Raw genomic sequence first — 26,434 nt, 5'->3', positions numbered from 1 at the left:
GGAAAAATATTTATGGTGTATCTTGGACATCTGATCCCAGATGTCACTTCCCATTTTTGGCTTGCTCATTGTACTACGAAAAAAAGAGGGACTGTTGGTCACTGTTGATGGTCTATCACATGGTGAGTTAGTTGGTGTGTTTACTTGACCTTGTATGTTCTTACATGACAATATCCAGGCTGCTTGTAGAGCATTATGGGATTATGAAGCCCAAAATCCAGATGAGATGTCTTTTTGTCGTGGAGCCTTCATCACTAACGTTAGCAAGGAGGATGGGGGATGGTATGTTTTTCTAGTTCCCTCCCAGTATCGCACAAAATAGAAGTTAAAATTCTAAAATTCTTATATAAACTTGGTTGCTAACACGTTACTGCTTTGTTTAAGTTCTGAAACAGTTGTTCAAAATGGAGATAATGTGATAGGAGTTGTTAAAACCTATCCAGTGGATAACTTACTTGGTTTTGTTAAGACCACTCTTCCAGGAGATAGTAATAATCTGGTGCACAGCTTAATTGTCCCTTGAAGAACTGGTTCCCCAGGGGTTTGATTAAGGGCTGGGCAATGCGCAAATTGACCAGCTGTGATGATGACTTTGCCTACCTGGGCGAAATTCCTTGCTCCACCTTGGTGTATAAGTGGGTACTGGCAAATTTATTGCTGGGGGTGACCCTGCGATGGACTAGCATCCCATCCAGGGGGGATAGAAATACTCCTAGTCACTTCATGCTGCAGAAACCGGGATAAGCTCTGGCCTGATGGGCCACTTGGTTCATATGCAGACTTTACCGTACCTTCTCCATATGTAACTAACCAATGATCAGCACCATCAATGACTAATTAGTGAGTAGTCAACTGATTATTCATAGGTTATTGACAATAATCAACGAGTAATCAATGACTTATTATATGAATTTATTATCCAACTGCAGTTAATATCATCTAAATAAACAAGTACGAATATACAGCGACATTGTGTAGTTAGTTATTTGTACAGTAGAAAGCCTGCTTGACAAGTAAGTGTGTGTTGAGCAAAACTGTCACTACAGTAGTTGGATAATATATCTCATGAATTATATGTTTTGTTATAACAAAGTTTGATTTTAAACCTCTTCTGATATACAAATGGCCTTGTACTGTAGTTTGTTCTAGAATAGGGCCAAGATAACCTGTCAGCTTAACTACATGTAACCAACAAAATTCTAAGGACACCAACATAAATGAATGTCAATACATTATAATTTCTAGACACATGTCATACTGTGAGGCCTGCCTTTTATAGAACAGATTTGTACATTTGTTAAAAAGGGATGCATTTAACCTTGGCTACTTGACTAAATAGCACCAAATTCAGCAACATTTCCACAAGGGGTTATTCCAGAAAAAATCCACACACCCCCAATGGATGGGCTCATTTTTTAACCCCCCTCCCACCCAGATTTCCTGAAGCACTAGACCCCCCCTCCCACCTGGATTTTGTCGTCGTCGTCGTCATCTTTATTTCCAAGGCAAAAGACCCCTCCTCCCGCCTGGATTTCCAAAAAAAGTTATAAGCCTTAAATTTGATTCATATTCATTAGAATTCTATGTACAATCATGTCCAGAATATGCTCTTGTGTATGCTCTATGCTCTAAAGCCTTAGCAAATATAAAGCTTACAATTATTATTCTGTAGAACTCAACAAAACAAGCTTACTATGAACATGTTTTTGGACTTGTAGCTTATTAAAAACAGGTGACTTGTTTCTTACACAGCACAAAATATGTCTCCAAATTTACAACAATAAGACTTTTGGTAACTTCAATTAAATATCTTACCTCCAAGTTGGCCTTCTAATAGGGCACGGGAAAAAAATTGCATGGAATTCTGGAGACAATTTGTGCGGAAAAACACTTTGATTGACTGCGTGGAATGTTGTGGAATCTCACGACCAAGAGCCTGTAGCCATGCTTACCATTTGAAAAACATTCTACTCTTGGGTATTTACATGACTGCATGTAGAATGATCAAGAGCCGTGAATTTTGAAACTCTTTCTGTCAACAGTTTACGCTCAGCAGCACGCTGAGCATGGGCACGACAATACAAATAGTGCCAGGCATTACACACACAGTGAGCTTCGTGGCAACAGTTTTCTTCATGTTTGTCTTTTTGTCAAGTTTTCTGCGTGTTTATGGAAGAACCTGAGTAGGTAACTTGAAGTATATCAGGAAAGAAAGATAAAACTGAAAGATTTCAACTTTTTTCAGATTCAGAGAGCACTTAAGTGTCACAAGTCACACATATAAAAGCTCAGGGTTACATTTGGTTAGAAATGATCCCCAAAGAAGACTTTTTTAGGTTCAACCCCCCCCCCCCCTTCCTGTCTGGATTTCCATAGCCTTTGACCACCCCCCCTCCCACCCCACCTCCAGAGAGGATTTCCAGAAACCTATCCATCAGGGGTGTGTAGATTTTTCTGGAAGAACCCAAGGAAATAACCTGGAAATCAGATGATTCATTAAAATAAGGGTTTGGTTTGTTCTTGATTGAAATAAAAGGTGGATTGGTGATTATGGAGGACAAAAACAGAAGTTCTTTCCAGCTAATTATTGTGAGGAGATAAACTATGTGGCAGAGGAAGAGCAAGATGTCAAAGAGGATGAGATGAATGGTGAAGATGACATCTCTGAGGTCAGGAAATGTCATTTTCAAGTCTTATTTTCTAACATTACCAAGACATACTGTATTTGAATTCCTCTGTTATTATTACAGTGGGGTTCAAAAATTATTTTTTGTCACTGAGACAATTTCGAGTTCTGTTGCTGGTGTCAGAATAATAGTGGCCACTGGATTAAAAATTATTTTTGCTGCTGGTGTTAGAGTTGGGTTATCTACACCACATTCATGAAAATATATAATTAATATCATTATTAAGAATAGTCACTAGACGGCGCAGAGTTGTTTTGTCTGCACTATGTCACAGTGGCAGGTCGATTTTAAACCATTTTTAATGCCCCGTTCAAAGCACCAGTTATTTTGTTGCTGGGTTGGAAGGTGTTTCTATCACTGGGATGGACTTTTTTTAAAAATAATTGAGCTGAACATTATTAATGTTTCAATTTACTATCTATTGCCAGACCATGATAAAACACTTTTTTACTTGAGATAGCCCTTTTGCCTTTGATAAGTTTTATAAGATGGCATGGTAATAGCAGTTCCACCATCTTGACCTGTTTGTCTTAATTATTGTTCCGTTATTTCACTTGTAGAATCAAGAAGTGTCCCCATTAGGTGATCTTCAGAAAGGAAGTATTGATCTCCAAGGGTGTATTGTTGGTATGTTAATGATCAAACATTCCACTCTATTTAGTGACATGTACTGTAAGTTTAACAACTTCAGCATTTTAGTAGATATTGAGTACTACACTGTAACAAGCACTGAATCTCCTTGTAATTGAAGGCTTTCGTGCAAAAAGGGCATAACTTATGGCATTTTGGGCCGGTTTTCATTTTTTCAGGATTGAGCTAATATTTGGCAGACTGACTTGTTTTGCATAATTGTTTTTGTTGATTTGCGCTTTGTTTTCAAGAAATAACATATGCCAAAAAAACTCAGTTTTCCAAGTGGCACCTTTTGGAGCGAATCCTTTGAAGGTGGATTTCGACGCAACACAAACTTAAATGGTTACTTTTAGCAGTTTCTACGGCCCAGTTTTTTTAAATAGATGTTTTTATTTGTGAAAGAAGTAGAGAAATAGACTGGAAGAAAAATCAACCGACCTTGTATCAAACCGGTGTCATGACAAAACAAACTTGAATCTGCTTGCGCTAACAAAGCAACAGTAAGAGATTAGTGTAATTATACAATGTATGAATAATAAAACTTACGTATCAGTTCAAACAAATAGCGGCAAATGCCACACTTCAGTGACTTCATTGTTTAGCAAAACAAAAGGTTTCTTTTGTTTTTCATTCAACAAAAGATCTCCAAAAGATGTCCTTGGAAAACTGAGCTTTTTTGCATATGTTATTTCTCGAAAATGAAGTGCAAATCAACAAAAACAATTACAGAACGATGGTTTTCATGTCAAAAAAAGTCAGTCTGCCAAAAATGAGCTCAATTCTAAAAAAAATGAAAATCAGCCTAAAAAGCGATATAGGCCCTTTTAGCACGAAACTCTTCAATTATATGAACCTTCTCAAATTGGTCAAGGTTACTCCAAACCTTCACTGGGCTACTTTTGCCTAATTATTTTTTTTTTTCCAACCAAATTAAAGTTCATTATTTAAGGTAACATTTTCCCAAAAATGAAAATAAAATATTAAAACGTGCACAAGTTATGGAGAAAAAGAGATTTTTTAATAAACTGCCAAGGTGTCGTAATCCTCAAAAGGCATGGACTCATCAGCAACTTTTCATGGCAAACAGCTTCGTGTGGAGATCCTTTGTCAACTCACTAGCATTTGGTTAGACTCAAGGGTTGTTTAATAGGTTTTTGAACCTGATAACATGTAAGAAATCACCATTGGGATGCTCCCGCTTTTTCTAACAAGAAAATTCCTGTATCAAATACTTTCAATTTTAGTGGACACAAAACTTACTCCAGATATTTCATGTCCGTCACGAGTGCCTCCTTGAAATCATGCATCAGCATTTGCTTCTCAGTTTCTTTTTGTTTTGTTACACAACCATACACATCGCTTTCCTTTCGTTTTGCACATTGTTGACCACCAGCGAATCAAATATCAAATGTGTGCACCTATAAACCATGACTGTAACACTGTCACTTTTCCATGAAGTTCCAGTTTGTATACTGTGAACGTTATGGGTTCTGTTATTTCATTGGCTGGTGGCTTTTGAGTTGACACATCCTTCTGAGAAGGTGTGATATGTTTGTATATCTTATGAAGGCAAAAACTTGCCTTCTTTCTCAAGAGAATCCCTTCTCTTTAATTACATAGGGTATGTAAAATTGATGGTTTTCCGTGAAATTTGGCCATAACATACACTGATAAATAAGGAACAAAAGTGCGTCAATGAATTCTTTTATTTTAATGCAAAACATTTTGCAAATTGTTTGATAGTGGAACTTGACCTATCTATGAAAAGATAACCAATAGAAATACAAGAAAATGCTGACACCCTTTGAGAGATTGATACTTTGTTTGATTGAGTACCATATTCTGTTGGTATTTGTTTTTTTTTCCCTGCATTTTTTAAGATTACACATCAAGTAAACCAGGACAGAAGCATGTTGTTCAAATTGCCAAACGGGATGGAAAGATTTTACTTGAAGCAGCAGCAGAATGCCAAGAGGTATACAGTATTCAATCACCTTTTTTTTCTTTTACTTTCACTGAATGCATTCTGACATTTTTTGCCTTATTGTAGGATTTAAATGAATGGTTACAAGTACTTCATCAAATGGCAGAAGCAAGGGAAGCTATGGTACAAAGAATGGTGCGGCAGTCTAACCTGAGTCAAGAGCTCTCTGACTTGGTTGTTTACTGTCAGCCAGTGCCATTTGACATTGAAAGTAGGTTGCTTTACTGGCATGATAAATGACTAAAAGCAAAACAAAAACTTGATTCAGCATGCAGCAATTATAATTGCAGACTATCACTTTGTGGGTCATTCACATAAATTATGTGTTATGTTGCAAAAGCAATATTCATTCTGTAATTGTGCTAGACCAGATCATGCCAAGTATTGATCCAGTAGCAAGGTTTTTCATACATTTCTTCTTCTTGTCCTCCACAGACTTCTTAACCAAGAAAGCAATTATCTTAAACTGCCCCCAGTATGCTTTTACCGAGCTTCTTGTTGTTAAGTGTTCTCTTTTATCTTCAAAAAACAGACAGTGCATATAAAAATCAATAGCTTTCTGAAGAATCCATCACAAGAAGTTCCATTCAGGGTTATATGATAATAATTTAAAAATGGCCCAAAGAAAAAAGGCACGCTTATTGGTTTAAAATCATGTTTCTATAACTCGATAGAAACACAGAACTACAGTGTAGCACAAGCTGTTGACATAATGATGGCACAAGCAAAGAGAATTTGCATTTTCATGATAAACGTAAACAAATTGTTTTTCTTTTTTTGTCACAGTATTTTCTAAAAGAAATAGAAAAAGTGTTCTCCTTGTTTCTATTGAGTTATAGAGACACCTGTAAAAGTTTGGGAGAACTAACAAAAACTGTGGAAACACCCACCCAACGCTCGTGTTCCCACAGCATTTTCTCGTTCTCCCAAACTTTCACTCGTGTTTCCATAACTTGATAGAAACATGGTATATGGTTTGTATTTTTTAAATATTAATAACAAATTATTGTTGGGCTGTATAAAATTGTTAGCTTTTGAACTGGGCATGATAATATCTTACTTAGTGACTTTGCATGCACTCATACATCTAGTTTCTTAATGTTAACTTACTCTCTCCTTTTATCGTTACTTCTTCTTGAAGATGTGTCTGGCAAACACTATGAGATGTCTTCATTCCCTGAAACTAGACTTGAGAAATTCATAAGCAAGAAATGGAGTAAAGAATTTATCAAGTATCCTTTCATGTTTATTATTATTGATCCAACCTAAGTGAAGTTGTATTTAAATTTGCAAATAACTAACACACTGAATGTTGTTCATCAGAAGTCATAAACAACACAGTTGCAGATACCTGGAAATAGAAAAACTACAGGAAAAGTTTATTGAGACATGTTTCAACTCTGACCCGGGTGTGGTTGTGAATGGGCACTGAAAACTGTGTCAGGTTTACTTTAATAAGTAACTTTGAAGTTCATACTGGTGTATTGTGAGTCATGGTTTTCAAACAGAGAAACTGTTGAGTTAATATACAGTCTAAACAACAGAGCGTATTATACAAGTATTATATGCCTTAACAACAGTGAAGATATCATCGAAAACAGTTCAGCAGAGTGTATCCAAGAGGGAGCAGAATAGATTCCTCAAATTATGACCCAGTTATGATGTGGAACCATGGGGTGCAACTGTGTGCTCTTAATTATCAAACACCAGGTAAACCAATGCTATGGCACGGCTTCGCACTCCAAATGTATCACATGTTGCTATTTATTTATTTAGTACATTGTATAGAGAGAATTAATCAACAAACACATCGCAATCAGCAAGGAAAATTAAAAAAAGGTATACTGGGTTATGACATGACCATTGTCATGGAATTTGAAATAAATAAGCACAAGTAAATTTTTCAAAGGCCAACAAAGTTTGTAGTCTTTGAAAAATTTACAAGTGCTCATTTATTCCAAAGTGCACAATCCGATTATGTGATTACTTGTTAATAATACACCCAAAAAAGGACTATTAGTTAGGCAGCATGCCGTGGCCATCTTTAGAAATAAAAAAAATATTTGCAAAACTTCCGGTAAATTGTGTTGGAAAATCTTCAGCAATCCACTGGTGATCTTTGGCAATCTTTGTATGGTCTTTGGAAATCTTCAGAAGGGTTCAGGTCATCAAAAGGTGGGGTGTTAAAAAATGTTTGTGTGATATTCGTAGTTCTTTGGAAGGGTTCTGGTAGTCTGTGGAGGTTTTTGGAAAATGTCTAATAATTATTATCTTCAGCTATCTTTGGAAGACCTTGGATGAGCTTCCACCTCCTTTGAAATACCTCTGATGACCATTGGCAGTCTTTGAGTGACTTTGCACTAGTTTCAACAATCTGTTGTAATTTACATTCACATTACAATTCGCACTAGCGTTACATTTTTTCCTACTGTTGTTCCCCTTGAACTGCACTGCTCTTAGCCGGTTGAGCAGTTTTTTCAATTTTGTTATTGGTGATAATGTGTAGTTCCAGAAAATATCCATACCTCCACGATGGAGGGAATTTCACACAAGTCCCCCCTCTTCCTCGGAATTTCCAATTTCTGAACACGAAAATACTCCCCCTCCCCTCTGGAATTGCCATTAGTATTATGTACACCCCCCATACCCGCTGGAAAAAATAGTTTTGACGAGAAAGTGTGTTAAAGTTAAAGTAAACACTCCAAACACTTAGCTGTCTCTATTGCACTTCACTGCTGTTTATTCTTGATCGATCGTAACATCTGAAGATACACACAAAGAAAACACACTGCAATTTATGTAAACATGGTTTAAAAAAGAAAGAGAATGGTAACTTGTCAAATTACCTTCTTTGTAAATGTGGTGCAATTTTGGTTGAGAGACTGATAAGAGGGTGGCAAAGGGTTTTTGCATGATGCGTGATTGCCCCAAAATTAGCAGCATGATGCGTGATTGAGACCAAATTAGCCGCGTGACACAGAAAAGGACATCATAACGTGATGCGTGATTTGCCATTTTACAAGCAAGTGATGCGTGATTTACCAATTAGATTTCTGTGATAAGTGAACACTCTTTGAACTAGAAGTATAATACCATTCATTAAAAGTAAATAGTAAAAAGAGTGATGTGAAGTTTATATGAAATTATTCATATATGAACTGCGGTTGTGGATGAAAGTGAAGAATGATCATCGCAGTTAATCTTCCAATTTAAGCAATTGGAAAGAAGAAGCCTGAAAAAAATCAGGGCTTCAACGGGATTCAATCAGGGCTTCAACTTCACATCATTTCACTCCTCACGGGAAGATATGAACTCAATTAATTGACCTCGCTCCCAATGTGTGGCTTCATAGCTCAGTTGGTAGAGCATCGCACCGGTATCGCGGAGGTCACGGGTTCGAATCCCGTTGAAGCCCTGATTTTTTTTCAGGCTTCTTCTTTCCAATTGCTTAAATTGGAAAATTAACTGCGATGATCATTCTTCACTTTCAGTAAAAAGAGTCTTAAAAAAGATCATTAAATTGTGGCAGATGTGACAACATTTTCTGGTCTTTTTCGTCCTTTTCTTGACCTCTGATGTCTTTGATCTTCATGTATCTTCATGGTACTACAGGTCCAAACAATTGTGATACAAATTATAGGAATAAGTCAATTAAAAATAGCTAAACTTTGTACAAAGACTATGAGCTTCAGCATTGTTTTTGTCCGATAAGATGTTTAAGCAAGCAACCGGAACAATGATCCTGCTGGTATACATTGGACCAATAGTGATCTAATTGGCTTCACATACAAAATGAAGAATATAAAAGCAGAAACCAACACAATGTAGGATGACTTTTTTTAAGGAGTACTATATAGCCGACATATAGCTCACCATAAAAAAATCATCCTACGTTGTGTCAGTTTCTACTTTTATATTATTCGTTATTTTTGTCCATTTTGTCAATGGATCATTTCTGACAGTGGATCAGACCTAGAGAATATGACAGACCATATCCGAATCTGGCTATCGTATGACAGGTCTGAATGAATGTTGTCCAAATGGGCTGAAACGATAACAGACTTTGGAATTTGGTGTCATTTTATACCACTCGAGAAGACAGTTGTATAAGCAACGAGAGTACACAAAGAAAACGTTTGTGTACCACTTAATGAAGGTCGTCATCAAGACTTAACTGAATTCAAAAGCCCAGTTATGTCCTTCACAGACATAAAAACCTTGCTGCACAGAGGAGGACTTTTAGGGGTAAAGCTTTCACACAAATATTGCCTGGCAAAGGTGACATAGACTTTTATCGTGAACAGGATTGCTAACACTCATGACGAAAGCAAATTTTACAGCAAAATTACATACAAATGGACAGAGATAAACATGAATAAGATGTTCTCAAGTTTGTGAAATCGTAACATAATTTCTACCTTTATAAAGAAACTAATTTTCACGAAATAAATCAACTGCCACTCAACAGTTTCCAAGACCCATGTGAAAAAAAACTAGGCTAGTCACCAGTGCTCTTCGGTGCACAAGGTGACACCATGTAGACTGGTAACAAGTAAATTAATGGCGGCCGTGTCCACGCAACAGCATGTTCTTTGCACTTGTTAGCTTCCAAAGTGCCTTTTGAAGAAAGAAAATTTCGTTTAAATATAATGCTATTCAGATACAGGTATCCAAGCTACTATTTTTCCACGTGAAAGATCTACGTAGAAGGTAAGAAAGGATTAATAAACAGCTAGATCAATACTTGAATCTGTATTGAATCAAAGGACATCTGGAAACTAAATTGACCATCCAACCCCGCTCCCCTCTGGAATATCCTGGGTCTTTGACCCCCCCACCCCTTCGGAATTTCCAATTCCCTCCATGGTGGGGGTATGGATATTTTCTTTAACCACACAGTACAGCATAGTTTTTAATTTTCTAGCTAGGGGATAATTTAAAGTTTTCTATGTATATTAAGTAAAAATACTTATTAATATGTTAATCTTGGGAGTTAAAGTGCCAGTCAGTTGAAATTATGTGAATCATGGGTGGGGTAAGAGGTGATGACAATAGGAATAAGAGTCTTATAGTGTTCTTGGTTAGGTTAAGAAATACAGCATTGGACATCTAGCTGTTGATTGTCATACTCATCAATCTGGTCTGTTCTCTTTCAGATCGAGCAATGCAGCTAAACCATGGGAAATTTCTTGACAATGGAAGGTATGAAACAGAAGATTATCAACTGATGGGCACCTGCTAAATTGATACTAATGATATCATCTTTATTTTAATTTAATTTTGGTATAAAATCTTTCATATGTTCATGCACATGTATTAGATAACTTCTATCTCACTCAATTCCATATATTGGCAGTAATATTATTATAGATGTAATTGTCATTTGTAGTTTTCAATCTCTCGTTTAGGTGTGGTTATGTCCTACAGCCAGAGTGTATCAGATCTGATACATTTGATCTTCACACAAGGGATGCTTCAGGAGCAGAGCCACTCACCCTTACTTTAACGGTAAACATCTAACTGTTTTATGAATGTTGTTATTTAGCTGCAGTTTGCAAAATGTAGTAAAAAGATGCAATTTTCGTGTTTACACATAATTACCATTATACACTTAAATCATATATTGAATTTTCAATGTGTGTTCACATTTGAATACACTTGCAGAGTAAGTGATTAGGATGTTTTAGGGGGCTGCTGTCTGCTAAACTGTAATTCACTTAAGTGCTATGTGTAAACTTGAGCTTTTGTTTAATTGTGTTCGACGAAGGAGAATGCATACTATTTTGATCGTTTTTCCCATGGGATTTATGATGTCCCGTGTTATCAATCAATATGATTTCAGGGTTTGGACGCCGGCCGGCCGGCCAGCTGGCTAGCTGGCTGGCTGGCTGGCTGCGTGGCACAAATGGCCTCAATCTCATGTGACTTTTTTTGGCCACTGGGAACTGGTAGGTAATAATAATGGCTCATTGCGGGCCAAATCTACAAACTTCAAAGGTCTTGTTTTCATTCCTAACATGGAGAAATTACTGCTTTGACATTTAAAATAGAAAGGAAAGATACAAATCCATGTTTAGGTGGCCTCAGAATGGAGGATCAATGGGTACAGAGTCCTCAAAACATGACAATCAGTTGTATGCTTTCAAGTAAATTTTGACTATCGATCAAGGATTTGAAGCAGTTTCCCGAACTTTAGAAAACAAAAATTGTAATGTATGACTTTGAAGTTGAATTCAACTTTTGGAATGATTGGTAACACCACGGCCGATAACATGACTGTAAAGGTCAGAGTAGTCATCCGCAAAAACTTAAGCTTCCGCTTTAGCCTAGGCTTTAGCGTGAAGAATTAATTTGAACACGCTGATATGCAGCGAGGCACTTCTGCAAAAATTCTGAACATTTTTTTTGCTTTCACATAGGTTTCTTCACCTCAGTGTGAATGAAAATTTATTGTGATTGAACTTCCTTTTCCATTTCTTTTCATTTGGTTCCATGTATTTAGGAATTTAGGTTTTAAAAGTGAACAGAAACTTACATGCAGGATTTCTGCGTATTTAATTTATGGCAACCTCCACATGGTTTGTTTGTTTAGTCTATTTGCTTTTGTTCAAATATATTTTTTGGAGTCTTATTCAGCTACTACAGAACTGCTGAGAAAAGAACTAAGTGGTCACTAATAATTTTATTTAACAAAATAATTGGCTTGTTTTTGTTGTGTTTTGATTTACAACTTTCATCGTCCTTTTGCTGCGCTGTAATATTTCGTCACACGGTGAAGTAATTGTTTCATTGGTTGTTTTCAAATTGGTTTTACTTGTGTCTTTCCCTTTTATTTTCCGTTGTTTTCTCAAATGTTGGCTGTTGTATGTTATACAAGAATGGAAATTTTTCGTTTTGTCCTCCGAAGTCAATAATTAACTCGTTTCCCCTATTCGATTTTCTCGGCTTCTGTTGGGCATTTTGTCACACGGCAAAGAAGTGATATAATTTCTTGTTTTCTTATCAGTTTTACACATCAGGTTGAGTTCTTTTTGTTGATATTTTTTTTAATATTTTGGCCCTTCATTTATTCATCTTTAAATAAGGGATGTAGACTTGGAACCTGATCTTGTGTGTTCGCTAATTTAACATACCAGTTTATATACTGTGTGCCAAACACCTTATTTATCATGAACTAAAGTCTGTTTCACATGAGCTCTATAAAACTGCACATTTACACTTGCAAATTCGGAATTGAGTGGCTGGAATTGAGTCCAGAACATTATGTTCAGAGTATGGTGGATGATACTTGCCAAAATTACACACAGCAAATGACAAAACCAGGAACGTGGTATGACAATAATTATAATAATCCAGGCAGCACCTTATGCTTTTAACTGTATTGACTCGAATGCACTCAGTTAATCCATGATTATTACTACCTTGTGAAGAGGTTTTTGAACAAACAAACCGTCATTTTAGTCTAAATTATTCAAATATTTAAGTATTTTAAGCAAAGACGTGCATTTCTAGTTGTCACAAAATGATTTTGTATGTTGCTTTAGCTAGTCAAATTAAAAGTATTGTTGTTTATTTCAAAACTACAGTTGTTTTACCTTTGTTTGTTTGTGCCCCATCTCCCATCCCCCATCAAATTGGAAAATTTTACACTTGCCCCAGCTCCCTTTCAACCTTTCTAAAATGGTGGATTTCAACAATTGATCGACCAAATAGCATTCCACTACCTTCTGACAACTGTAAATGTAAATGAATTGGATATTTAACCTGGTAAATTAAAAAATAAGAAGTTCATGGCTAAGGAGAGTTTTTTCACCTCTGAACTGGCAGCTAAGCAAAAAGTTTATCAATCTTTGGTTTTAAAAAAATCTTCACTTGTACGGGCTATGCACGGTCATGAGGGCTTATCATCACTCCAACTTTGTGAGTTCACAAATTTCTTTTGTTTTTGGGTGCGGGTTATCTGCCAGTGTGGGTAATCTGTTGAAGTTTTTATCTTGTTATTGAGAAAAATGACCGATGTAGGTAATCTACCAAGCGGGTAAATGGCCAGAAATTACGGTAGTTAATTTGTTAATTAATTTACTAGTCTTGTAACAAAGGTGAGGGTGAGGGTGGGGTGGGTAGGTACCTGTGTGCATTAGGTAAAACGTTTTATACCCACAGGGCTGTAACATACTTGTTTGAAAAAACCCCTTGCTCTACTTGAGGCATTAAAATGATTTTTACAACAAGCAATTTGCTTTTAGTACATGCGTAGATTAGTCTATGTGAGTGCTGTATAATATTTCACATGGGATCACATGTAGAGATTGTGTACTTTTCGTTGTGGTAGGACACAACGTGTAGGATGCATATTTCCGAGTCTGTAATAAGGAAACTTCCCAAATATTGGTGCATACTCCTTTGCAGACTTTGCAGCTACTGAAGCTAAAAATTAAATTAAATCAGTCTTTTAGGTGTCCTGTTCACTGATGTAGGAAAAAGTATTATTATCTCTCTCAGTTAGTACGCGCGCTTTGATTCGTCAATTTAGGTGGCCGTATTCTAATGTATGGCCAGCTAAAATTTAAAGCTGTTTTTGTTGCCAAAATGTTTCATGATTTATTGTGCAGTGTTCTTAACTTTTATAGCAAGGAAAAGTTTATAACTTTCTTTTGCTTCTGAAATTGTGTAGTAAAACCTGCTAACAACTTAAGAGTCACTTAAAAGTGATTTCAAATTGGCTCATTTTGCTCTCAAGGTACATCAGAAATTTGAAGCCGTTCCGTGTGAATAGCAATCGTTCCCGAACGCGTCAGACACACAGTAGAGATGTAATAAATATCTTACTAACCTCGTCTTCTCAGTCCATACTCTTAAGTTACGGATCCTCGTTTTTCCCCTTCAATTTATGGCCCTGCACACTTCATGCTTGGGCCAGAAATCGATGGGGAAAAAACTTGGTCTGTAACTTACAGTAGGGCCCTTGAACTCAGTTAGTAAGAGGTATGTACTTATACCTTCAATACTTGCTGTTGAAATGGTTCTTGTGTTAATTTGTATCATGCATTAATTTTTATTGGTTGTATTGTTAAAACAAAGGTAAAATAATAACCTTGCATATGGCTGGTGCACCTGAAATTTGAATTGGCCCATCAGGATTCAGCAGGCAGGAAAAACTGTACTGTCCTCAGTGTTTCTGCCAGAACGCACCATTGTGGGAATCCCGCGTTACAATCAGAGATGGCCCCCAGAAAAATGAAAAAAGGGCCAATTTGGCCCTTTCCTTTTACAAGACTGCAGGCTTAACACAGGCATAATATTTTAAAAGCCATCCCAGGGCTGGAAATTGTGATCGATATGGTTGCCAATGCAACAAGCATTTCATCCTTGGCAACCAAAAATTCTGGTTTAGTCACCATAGTATGGCATAATGGCAACTACATTTCTCTGTGTTGATGATCAATAACAGTAAGAAAAGAAGTCAATTCGTCCTTTTGCTTTGCTGTATTGATTCTCTCATATCGGAAAACTTCCAAATGGCTGACCAAGTTTGAAATCGCCCTATAATGCATTGCAAACCCTTGATCATTGACTACGTCATGTAGGCCTAAGGATTGTTCTCTTGTAATGCACGGATCCTTCATACTAGTATCTGATTCAAAAGAAACTTTATTGAGTAGAAACCCTTCAAAGAGCACTTACTATTAAATTTTATCATAGATCCTAATAAACTGCTTTATTTTCCTTGGTACCCTGATGCATTTTTTCCTTCTGTAGCTTTCATTTATTGGCCCCTTTCCTAAAAAATTGGCCCCTAAAAAAGATCTTCAAGGGCCACTTTGGCCCTCAAGTAAAATTTTCTGGCTGAAACACCGGTCCTGATGTCCAATCTGTGTTAACAGGAAAAGTTTCAAAGTCAGGTAACTTTTCTTACCAGAGAACACGGAACAGAAAATTCAAGAAAAAGGATCATGTATAATTCCATAAACGATATCAGATTGTAAAAAGTGAAAAATATGAAACATTTTGTGTCTCCAAGCTTTTGATTTTGCACCAAAAATGTGTCACCTGTGTCTGGTAATTTGCTCATTGTTTGTCAATTGTGTCACTTGAAGTAGGATAATAGTTATGCTATTTTTGAACCAAAGCAATCAGTTGTTCCCCGTCAAATTAAACTCAGAATTCTCTGATTAAGTATTGCAAGAGGACAAAGAAACGTAAGTATTGTTTTTAGTTTTTAGTTTTGTTAGCTGTGAAGAAAAAGACTACTTATCATGTCATTTCGGTAGGGCAGGTCAGTTTTGACTTCCACTTGTACTGCGGGCGCAGCCACTGTATGCAAATTCAACATTCATTTTCAAATGCGCCTTACAATATTTTAAAAGTACTAAAATGAAGTAAAATAATAGAGAAATAAATAAAGAAATGAAGAAAAAAGTCTGCTGTTAATGAATTAATGAATTAATTAATCAACTAATTAACTAATTAAAGAGCTAAAGAGCTTTAGAGCTATTTCAATTGAAGGAAGTGAGTCAATCTGTCAAATTGTCGAGGAAGTGTGTTCCAGAGTTTAGGTGCTGTGGCTGCAGAAGCCCTATCTCCAAGAGTAGCAATAGTCTTGACAGCAGGAGGCTGTAAAAGGAGTTCATCGTTTAATCTAAGGCTATAACTGGACCAATCTGGGTCAAGATACTACAATTGATGGTGGTAACTGAATAAAAGCATGCTATTCCTTGAATATTTCTTAATTAAATTATTAAGTTCTTGTTTATTGGTAAAAAAAAGTGTTTTGAATAAAACTAAAAAAAACAAGCACACTTTTTGTGTTTCAAGAAAATGATGGTATCATGCTTCATACCTTTGTAAGAAAAACAATTAAGTATCAGATTACAGACAGTGGAGTGAAAAGTAAAATTGCTCTGTTTGCTGCTTGAACATCTTACGGGATTTAAAATGAGCAAAGCATTGAATGAAAATATAGTTGAACCTCTTTTATACAGATACCCAAGGGGCAGATCTGAGGGTTCTGATTTATGATGTTGGCCATAATTATTATAAAGGAAGACATAATTAATTTGAATTCTGGTTTCTCTGGAACTAAGTTAACTGTCCTTAATATAGAGGTGTCTGTTTTACAGAAGTGTTAATTTATAAGAACAGGTTTAACTTTACACATTATGTGCTCATACACACTGCTAAGATTGTGCCTTAAATCAAGGTTTATTTCCATTTGTACTGTGCAAGGCAAAAAGCCTAAGCTGATTACCAAAGTCAGGAAGTGATCAAGGGTGGGGACCTGTGTGACTGCTATGTGTCAGTGCTGTGTATTGCACTGTCTGAAATTGTCTCACTTAGCAATTATTGGGGAAGATCTGTGATATATTACGGGGACAATAATGAGGTGCCTGCATCTGTTCTTAGCAGATTTATGCATATTAACTATTTCTGGTACTCTGAATGTGATTTGTAGGTTATTGCAGCAAGGCATCTTGTTAAATCAGGCCGTGGAATAGCATCTCCATTTGTGGAAGTTGAAATAGTTGGAGCACCATATGATAACACCAAATTCAAGACAGAAACTAAACGTAAGCACTCTATTTCTATTTTGTAATTACCGGTACATGTTATTTACATTGCATGAACTGGCCAGTGTTAATGTATGGGGACTGTGTTCACAAAGGACTTTGGGCTGGTGGGTATTCTTTATAACCAAAACTGACAGCACTCGCCATTCGAGTGAGTGACTCTCAAAATGCACTCACCCAGTGTTCTTTTCACCACCCAGAAAGATGCCTCCCCCCCCCCTGAAAAATCTCTGCAATGATTCACAAACCATATGTTTCTTCACTGACATCCAGCTTGCCATTTCTTGCTGAGTTTTCCTGTTCTGGTCCATTTACAAGACACCACCTTAGGATCACAGACTGCTTTTTCTGTTTTATTCACATTTTTATTCTCATCCTTTTCTTGACCTCTGATGTCTTTGATCTTAGTGGATCTTCATGGTACTATTCGACTGTTCACAGCCTCTCTATTTACGCATGTGAGATGCAGATAACAGTGGAAACCATGCAGACCTCTGAACGCTGTCAAATTGTTCTACCCTACTTGATATTTCTCCTACTAACATAGCACTAATTGACCTTCAGAAACATGTGTGAAGCAAGCAAAGGTTGAGAGACTGAAAATCAAGAGAAAATGGCAAATTTACAAATGTCACACAGTAGTAGTCACGAAAGCGTGTCAACCCCATTGATTACTTAAATCTTCCCAAATCTAGACATTCTGTATAATATGTACAAAATCTCTTAGCGAATTGCTTAGTGCTCTTTCAAACAGGTAATATGTTAACTTCTCAGTGCTGGAAGATGCCAGGTCAACAAATCAATGGTAACACAAAATGAAAATTTTTAATAGATTTGGTTGGAAATTGCAAAGTGGAGATTTCAATCAAACCTGTCAACAATTGTTGATCTGAGGAATTAGAGGTTGCATTAGAATCTAGTGCACAGCGGGTGCCTTGGAACAGCCGCACACAACGTTTGTCCACAGGCTCTGACACCCCAACCCCCACCCCACTTCCCCTCAGCCACTTCACTCTCAGCAAGTGAGCCTGTTGACAGGCTTATCATAAATTGTTCACTGCATCAGGTTTTTATGTTTTTTTGTTGTTGTTGTTTTAGCTGATAATGGTTTGAACCCTGTTTGGTGGGTTACATTTGACGTGGATGTCATTAACCCTCCTTTGGCATATCTTCGGTTTGTTGTCAATGATGAAGACATGTTTGGTGAACCTAACTTCATTGGCCATGCAATATTTCCAATGTGCAGTTTGAAGACTGGTAAGTAGGTCTGCTGGTAATGTTTTCTGTTTTCTACATTATGCATAACCAATGACTAAATAAGTGGTTTTCTTGAAAAGCAAGTCACATGGCCAACTGTTGTAAAAAAAAAAAGGCCTATTTATTGGTAGAACAAAAGCAGTGTTAACATAAGAAAAGAGCTCATCTCTCACAGGACTGGTTTGGGACATCAACATGGCTGCTGTTTCATTATTTTGGGACACCAATATGGCTGCTGTGATATCATGTAAAAACACTCCATTAGATCTGCTACATTTCCATGCTTCCATTTTTGTTTCCATCAGGATACAGGTCAGTTCCCTTAAAGAATGCCTATAGTGAGGAATTTGAACTGAGCTGTTTGCTGGTTCACATTGACATCCGAAGTGCAATGGTGAGCTTAACCTAGTTACTGTTATACTGGTACAAATTGCCTTGCATGATTGTTACTTGACTTTTGTGTATTCAATTTAAAATTTACACTGAGTAGTTAGCAAGGGTTGAGTACTCTCGAAGAAAGAAAACCCAGTCTGAGTAAGCAATGAGATTATTTTAGCACAACCTAACTACTAATAACTTATTTTTGACTGTTTCTTTTTGTGTTATATGTCTTCTACAAGTAGTTTACATAGTTTGAATGTTACTGTCTACTGTAGTTTAGCTTAACTGCTTTAACACAGTTGTAGAGTTACTCTGCTATTGCAGTATCTATGCAAGAATTATGTCAAGTGTCATTGGTCAATTAGGGTGGTGATGAGAACCTCTATGCCTCAATCCAAGTACTTCGTGATCGGGTGGAAGAAATATCCATTCACATGGAAAATGAAGAGCTAAGAGCTCGTGCAACTATGTCAAATTTAATGAACCAACGGAATGGACCAGTGTCACTGGAAGCACAAATGCAGTTTCAAGATGATCATGAACATCAAATGGAAAACCTTGGCAAACAGCTTAAACAACAGCAAGATGACTTACGTAGACTGCAAAAAGAGAGAGCTGCTAAGTAAGTAAAATGTACCAAATGCTATTTTACAGTGCTGCATTGCATACTGAGTAGTAAACAATAATTATAAATTTTGTATATAATAAGCCACACTCTGGTATTCAAACTTATTGGCACTCTGCCTAATCCCTAATGACTGCACTGTATGTTCTTATGTGTTCATATGATCACCATGGTAATAAGCTGATAACCTCCACAATAATTATGGTGGTTATCAGACTGTGTGCTATTGATAGATCCTAGACTAGTATGTAATTATTATATGCTAGTCTAGGGTCTGTAAATAGCACACAGTCCTAATTAGTTAAGAAGTGACCAGATTTAGAGTGTCCTCCCACAAATAATTATGTGAGGGTGCGTTGTGCACTTCTTGAAACTCTTAATACCCAATTTCAGACTAAAATATGTAAAGTTCTCTCCTTACCCAAATTGGCAGAACAGCAATCTTGTATTGACAAAATCATGGCCACAGAACAAAGATCATTTCCCACCATATTTATAAATGACACTTTCATACAAATTGAGATAAACTTGGAAAAAGTCCGGCTGGTGTTTTTAGTTTATCCTTGGAATGCAATCTGTTTTAATCTTTTCCAGTGTTGCCCATCTACTGTATGCCCATTTTTGGCATCCCTGCTTCCTTTGAGTTCTTCCACAGTCTTAGCCATAGTTAATTCTATGACTGGCTTATCAGAGCTGAAATTTCCTAATTGTGTGACCTACTAAGCTCTTTTGAGTATCCATATAAAGAGTTTGATCAGGTGCAGATGGATTAAGTTTGCTTATACTAGGTATCTGCTTGGAAGTAGTCATTTTGTTTATATTTTATTGGTTAGAAGTAGTACCACTATACCACAAAGCAGTGCTCATTATAGATTTTTCTATCTAGGGCTCCATGCCGTACGACGCTTTCAAAACCAAACCGTTACACGAGGAACTCTTCATGCTGAAAGCTTCAACATTGCTCTGACTTTATATTTCATTGGTTGATTATATTGTCAGCAGAGGTTGAAAATTATACTTGCAGTTAGCAATATTATTGTAGGGTATTACGTGTAGTTAAAAATTAAAAGTGAACTTTAGGTACAACTTGGTAAATCACCTCAAATATTATAGAGCTTTAATCATTATAGATTTTTCTATCTAGGGCTCCATGCCGTACGACGCTTTCAAAACCAAACCGTTACACGAGGAACTCTTCATGCTGAAAGCTTCAACATTGCTCTGACTTTATATTTCATTGGTTGATTATATTGTCAGCAGAGGTTGAAAATTATACTTGCAGTTAGCAATATTATTGTAGGGTATTACGTGTAGTTAAAAATTAAAAGTGAACTTTAGGTACAACTTGGTAAATCACCTCAAATATTATAGAGCTTTAATCAGTAAAGGTAATCGTGCAAATGAGAATTTAATTGAAGGCTTTAGTGCAAAAAGGGCATATTGATAGCTTTTTGGCCATTTTTATTTTTGCAGGATCGAGCTAATTTTTGGCAGACTGACTTGTTTTGGCATGAAAAGCATCGTTGCATAATTGTTTTTGCTGATTTGTGCTTTGTTTTCTAGAAATAACGTATGCAAAAAACTCAGTTTTCTGAGGGTATTTTTTGGAGATTTTTTGTTGCGTGAAAAACAAAAGAAACCTTTTGTTTTGCTAAACAATGAAGGCACTGAAGTGTGGCATTTGCCGCTAGTTTTAGTTCATATAATTACACTGTTTTCTTCCTGTTGCTTCATTAGCACAAGCGAAAAAGGCGCTAATCGGGCGGGATTCGAGTTTGTTTTGTTGTGACACCAGTTCAATACGAGGTCGGTCGATTTTTTTTTCCAGTCTATTTCTCTACTTCTTTCAAAAATAAAAACATCTATTTAAAAAAAAAGCGCAGTCAAAGCTGCTAAAAGTAACCATTTAAGTTCACGTCGCGTCAAAATCCACCTTCAAAGGATGCGCTCCAAAAGATGCCGCTTGGAAAACTGAGTTTTTTTGCGATGTTATTTCTCAAAAATGAAGCGCAAATCAACAGAAACAATTATGCAATGATGTTTTTCATGTCAAAACAAGTCAGCCAGCCAAAAATTAGCTTGATCCTGCAAAAAATAAAAGTCGGCCAAACAGCTATTATATGCCCTTTTTGCACGAAAGCCTTCAATTAAAGATTTACATTATGAGTGACATTTGGAACTTCTCTCAAAACCATACCTAGTGTAATTTCCTTAATTTCTCAAGCTTTCATATGATTACTCATTTATTATAGGACTGAGAAAAATTTAATAACAAACACATGCAATTACTTTGCACTATAGCAATAAATTTGCCTGCTCTCAGCCAATCACATTGAAGTAGTTTTCTCAGTTTTATAATGAAAGTTTAAACACATTGCATATTAATCATTACTTGGAATTGTGAATAATTAAGTATGCTGATACAAATTGAACTGAAAAGGCAGTCATTTTTGTCTTTTATGAAAATAATAAGCTGTTCAATTTTTGTGCCACAATGTTGATGATGAAATAACAGTGTAAATACAGAATAACGGAATTAGAATAATTGTATCTGGCTTTAATTATGGTGCAACTAGAATTTTATGAACAGTATTAATTTTGTTAGTTAGGTCAATTTTGTTTACACTGTAATTTTTAATTTTTATTAGAGTGAAACCCCATTAATCTGGCCACCAAAGGACCAAAAAAATTTGCCGTTTGAATGGGCTGGATGTATTAAAAGGGCTCTTTAAAATAGGGAAATGACTAACTGGGCTTTTGTACTGGCCAGAATAAAGTGACTGTGATAACAAGGTGACCGTATTTAAGCCGGGCTGGCTGTAAGGCAGGGTTCCACTGTAGTAACAATGTAACATTGTAGCGTAAGGAAAAAAACAACATATAGTGTGCAGTCTGTGGTGATTTAGAAATTATCAAAGGGAAATGTGAGCAACACAATTTTAACTAGATGTCCATTGTTAATTTGTAGTTATTAATATAATTTGCAGGAATAACAGACTTTGTTTACAGTTGCCAAAAATGTCATGAGAGATAATATACAGAAGACCACAAATTGAAGAATGCATCAGATATTGTTTTATCAAATGTGTATATACATGTATGAGTATAACGCCTTTTGTCTCTTGGTTATTTGAATACGCTAATAAAGCATAGTGCTTTTGATGGTGATTTCAGCATTTGTTTCACAAAGAATAAATTAATGAAGAAACATCATTTAGCCACTGTAAGAGAGCCCAGTTCCTGTAATGATTACCAATCACCCAATTATGCAACAAGCATTACATGTATTCATGCTCAGGTCATTCCCCAGTATTGCATTGCACGTCCCTACTGCGCATAATTTCATGCATGATTAGTGCGTGCATTAAAAAAATGGCAGCTTTTTCTTTTTGGCTGGACCTTGCCAAAGCATAGGAGTAAGACATGCTAACCCTACAAACTGAATGTGAAATGACCTGCTTATTTTCCGTGAAAGGTGATCTGGACCGCTCATTGATCACTTGTTTTAGTGAAAAATATAGAGAACGGTAACTCAAACTTAACTCAAACTCAACTCCTAACTCGGTAGCAATCTTATCTCTTCAAGGTATTACATTAATGAACTATTTCTGGCCATTAGAACATGCATGACTCCTGTGATAACTTTCCAGTAAGGCTTACTGACGTTATTTTCGAGCTCAAGCCTGATTATTAGCTTCTTCAGGTATTGTTCTCTTGTTATAAATGTGAAAGTTATTTGTTTTAGTCCCATTCAAGTGTTTGAGTTAATTATTACGTTGGAAAGTGAATATTTGAAAGAAAATTTAAGCAGAATCTGTATAGGCATGCAGATCAACACATGATTTTGTTTCGGAAACTGTTTCTTCCAGCCAGACTCTTAAAAACCTTCGAGTTTTTATTTGACTCTAGTGACTGTTTTATCAAAGGTTTTACAGTGATCTGCCTCCCTCCCCCAGGAGGGGAGGACTCCCACATCAAAAGGAAGCGGGTAGCCGTCATACCTTTTAGGGGTTAAAAAGAAGTGGATTTGGTAGCTCTTAGGCTGTTCAGCCTCATGAGGTCCACAGTGGGAGCTTTGGCAGTACCTTTTAGGGTATTGAGCCAAAAATTTTGGTGAGAGATATTTGTCATATCTGATAAATAACTTTACAAGTAGAAAGTATTTAAAGCAATCATCTTAAACAAAATATTATAAAATTATGAACTTGTCAGTTAATATGTTGTTTTGGAATTGGTACTTCTTAGGGGTAAGAAAACATTTCAAGCCACGCCCACGAAATAGGATCTTGGTACCTCTTAAGTGTTGTTTTGAAAATTTCCAATGAAATTTTTATATCAGAGTCCCCCTCCCCCCCACCCCCAGGATCTGCCATGCTTTTCATGCAGTTTTGCTTTATATAGTGGCCAAGGTGTCAGACCCAGTTTACAGCTCTTGAGCTTCTTGCTTTTTGAAAAACAATGGAGAATGAAATAGCTTTTGTTTGGAGATAAACATGCTTTACACTTAAGTAGAGGAGGCCTGGGGAGGTGTCTGTCATATCAAGTTTTATTCTCTAACATTACGGGGAATAGTGTTAGAATAGTTTTGCTGAACTACAAGCAGTAAGGCCAATATTCTTCTCTCTAACCAAGAGAAAAAGAGAAGAAGAAAGGTCAGAGTCTCCCTCCAGCTGTTTTTCCCCAATAGGCGATTTGCATGATGGCGTCATTTGACCACAACTACCAGAATCCTTCAGTTTTTCTGTTTCTTATGTTAATTAAGGCAATTGTTTTTTAAACCCCACTGGGAATTCAAAATTTAAATAACAAGGGAAAAAACGAAAGGAATTCTGGTAGTTGTAGTCAAATGACGACAACATGCAAATCTGCAATTCTCTATTAACCCATACACACCTGGAGCTCCTTAGCAAAAATGCATTTTTTCGGACATTTTGGACATTTTCAGCCTGGATATGAGCCCAACTAGCTCCAATCAACTCAAAAATGAACTTGCAACATGGCAGCATGCACTTCTTTCCACTAGCATCACATTTTATGACATTTTTGCTCTGGCATGTGCAGAAATAAAAATTTGGAGAATTTTTGAATGAGAAAGTGACCTTTAATTTTTTTTTTTTTTTTTTTGCCTTTCCTTCTTATCTTTTTGCTTCAGTTGTTGACCTTTTTCTGGGCTTGCCTCCAGTTCAAGAGTTTCCGAGAAAGCATTATCAAGATGGGAAATTCTAACCACGGAGTAGCCAAGTGTAGTTGAGGGTAATTTTGCGCCAAGTTTTTCACTCAAATTTCTGAGCATTTTCATGCATATTTCAGGCTCAGTTTCTGATCTGGGTATTATTGGAAAGCTTGTTTCCTCCTGCAGAGCTTGAGTGTAAGTGATGTCAATTTTGGTCAAACCTAATGACGTCGGAAGTGGAACAAAAGCCAATGCTCATCACAGCTGGTTATGGCCGGGACAGGCGTCAATGGGTTAAAGAGCCTGTTTCTTTCTTCTGCATATGGGCAGCAGTTTGATTCTTATTTTCAAAGTCAAACTAAGTGAAGAGAATTCTTTCCTTGTGTGAGCACTGCTACTGATAATATCATTATTCAAGAAATGATTCATTTTGTGATTCGTGCAGGACTTTCACAGCGTACTTTGTATTTTTGTAGAAATCATACAGGAATTTGATGTCCTTGTGGGAAGGCATATAAATTAAGGGTGGGATAATGGGGATACCTAAGACACAAGATTATGATATAGATGCACAAGAAAATAAGAAATTACCAACAACAGCACAGATGCAAAAAACTGACTTGAGGTACAGCAGTAGGCACACATTGGTCTACTGCATTTAATGTATGCACCACCCCCCCCCCCCCCCCGCCTCAGTCTCCTTTGCAGCCATTATTAGGGTCGTCACGCAACGTTGCAACGTTACATGGCGACCCTAATAACAGCTGCGAAGGAGACTACCACCCCTCCCTTGTTGAGGAACAAGGGAATTCTCCAGGGAAGGGGCAAAAAAGTCTTGGGTCAGAAATACAGGAATTTTTAAGGGAAAATATGAGCAAAAAGAACTCGAATTTTTCGGTTGTGAAATCTAGAAATGTTGACACGGAATTCTTGAGGGGTAAGCCCATTTCTAATTGATATCAGGTTAGCCAATTTCGCATCTATTTCTTTAGGGTTGTCATTTTAATGGATTTCCTTAGGGTGAAGATGTTTTCGACTCAAAAAGCAATGCAGTAAAATAGACCATTAGGGACTTCAGCTCAAGTATTAACGCCACCTTTTACATGTAAACCTATTTTACGTACGATACTTCACATCGTTACTAGAATCTCTGCTTCTATTGATCAACGAGGGCTCTGGAAACAAAACTGTGATTTTCCAACTCATAAATATTCAGTGTTTGCGCACCCAAGACTGCAAGAAACTAAACACTCGGGAATTTTGTATTTATTGCTGGAAACATCAACCGTCTCATCATTTGGCATTGCGAAAGATAATCGCGAGCTTCCTTACATTCTCTGGTTTACAGAAAAATGATTGGTACACTGACAAACCGCAGAACCTTTCACGATGGCTTCTTAAAATCTGTCGCTTCTCCTTTCTTCCACTTTTCGATAAAGTGCAAGAATTGCTGAGCCTCTACAAGCTCCTTGTGAATGAAATATTTTACTCCACGAGCTTCAAAAGTAGAGAAAGCCTTGTCCTCCACATAGACAGTAATGTCGTCTACTGAGAACTCGGTTCTTTTTCTTAAGGCGAATAAAGACAAAGTCTCTACTGCAAACACTTTTTCCTCTGGATTAAAATCCATTTTATGCACATAGGGCAAGGAGAGAAAGTGAAGCAGAAGGGTTGAACCTCCTCCAATCGAGCACAAAAACGTCACTAAAGTGACCTTCACAGGTAGAGAAGCTGCATGTTTACCAAAGAATATCAGTAATGGAGTACCAACAAACGTTGTTGCTGCTGTGGTTAGAGAAAGCATCTTTACAAGTTTCACTGATCTGGAAAGCGGCCCTTCGTACACAGTTTTCCACTTGCCAACATATCCATCAGATTCTGCGGACATGCACCGGAAATGCAAATTGAAGAGAGTAGAACTCTTGAATAACGCATCCTGAGGAGCTCTCGTCGCACTACATAGTTTTATCCATTGGATTGCTTGCAAAGATCTTTGCTTGAAAAGCCAGTTTCCTCCTAATACCCGCCACATCTTTTTGACTTTCCTGGACTTCGTCTTTCAGACACGTGCAGATTGAACACCGCTGACATGTTGCAAAACTATCACATGACGCTGTTTTAGCCAGT

General features: G+C 36.8%; 2 protein-coding genes across 2 annotated transcripts in view; one reads left to right on the top strand and one right to left on the bottom strand.

The window, feature by feature from the left end:
- Window positions 1–22,302, top strand: part of LOC110048735 (1-phosphatidylinositol 4,5-bisphosphate phosphodiesterase gamma-1-like) — a 57,302-nt gene extending 35,000 nt beyond the window's left edge. The window contains exons 26-39 of the mRNA XM_089298097.1: window positions 179–282; window positions 2,537–2,669; window positions 3,248–3,314; window positions 5,201–5,295; window positions 5,371–5,515; window positions 6,446–6,536; window positions 6,890–7,014; window positions 10,461–10,506; window positions 10,713–10,812; window positions 16,757–16,871; window positions 17,970–18,128; window positions 18,434–18,522; window positions 18,875–19,131; window positions 20,021–22,302. Of these exons, the coding sequence (XP_089154223.1) occupies window positions 179–282; window positions 2,537–2,669; window positions 3,248–3,314; window positions 5,201–5,295; window positions 5,371–5,515; window positions 6,446–6,536; window positions 6,890–7,014; window positions 10,461–10,506; window positions 10,713–10,812; window positions 16,757–16,871; window positions 17,970–18,128; window positions 18,434–18,522; window positions 18,875–19,131; window positions 20,021–20,081 (1,587 nt within the window). The 3' untranslated portion in view covers window positions 20,082–22,302. The remainder of the gene's footprint in view (window positions 1–178; window positions 283–2,536; window positions 2,670–3,247; window positions 3,315–5,200; window positions 5,296–5,370; window positions 5,516–6,445; window positions 6,537–6,889; window positions 7,015–10,460; window positions 10,507–10,712; window positions 10,813–16,756; window positions 16,872–17,969; window positions 18,129–18,433; window positions 18,523–18,874; window positions 19,132–20,020) is intronic.
- Window positions 22,303–25,557: 3,255 nt separating this feature from the next.
- On the bottom strand, window positions 25,558–26,423 carry LOC110048738 (transmembrane protein 70 homolog, mitochondrial-like). The gene has a single exon (XM_020754512.2). It carries the CDS (start codon window positions 26,337–26,339, stop codon window positions 25,692–25,694), a length of 648 nt encoding a protein of 215 aa, XP_020610171.2. The 5' UTR covers window positions 26,340–26,423; the 3' UTR covers window positions 25,558–25,691.
- Between the last annotated feature and the right edge of the window lie 11 nt (window positions 26,424–26,434).

This window comes from Orbicella faveolata, unplaced genomic scaffold (genome assembly GCF_042242905.1).
Source record: "Orbicella faveolata isolate gen_17 unplaced genomic scaffold, um_ofav_v1 contig_3, whole genome shotgun sequence".
Classification (NCBI taxonomy): domain Eukaryota; kingdom Metazoa; phylum Cnidaria; class Anthozoa; order Scleractinia; family Merulinidae; genus Orbicella; species Orbicella faveolata.
The sequence above is the reverse complement of the archived record's forward strand: the minus strand, read 5'-3'. Positions and strand labels throughout refer to the sequence as shown.

Coding starts and splice junctions, on each gene's coding strand:
- LOC110048738 (XM_020754512.2), bottom strand. CDS start 26,339: ATGTGGCGGGTATTAGGAGGAAACTGGCTTTTCAAGCAAAGATCTTTG.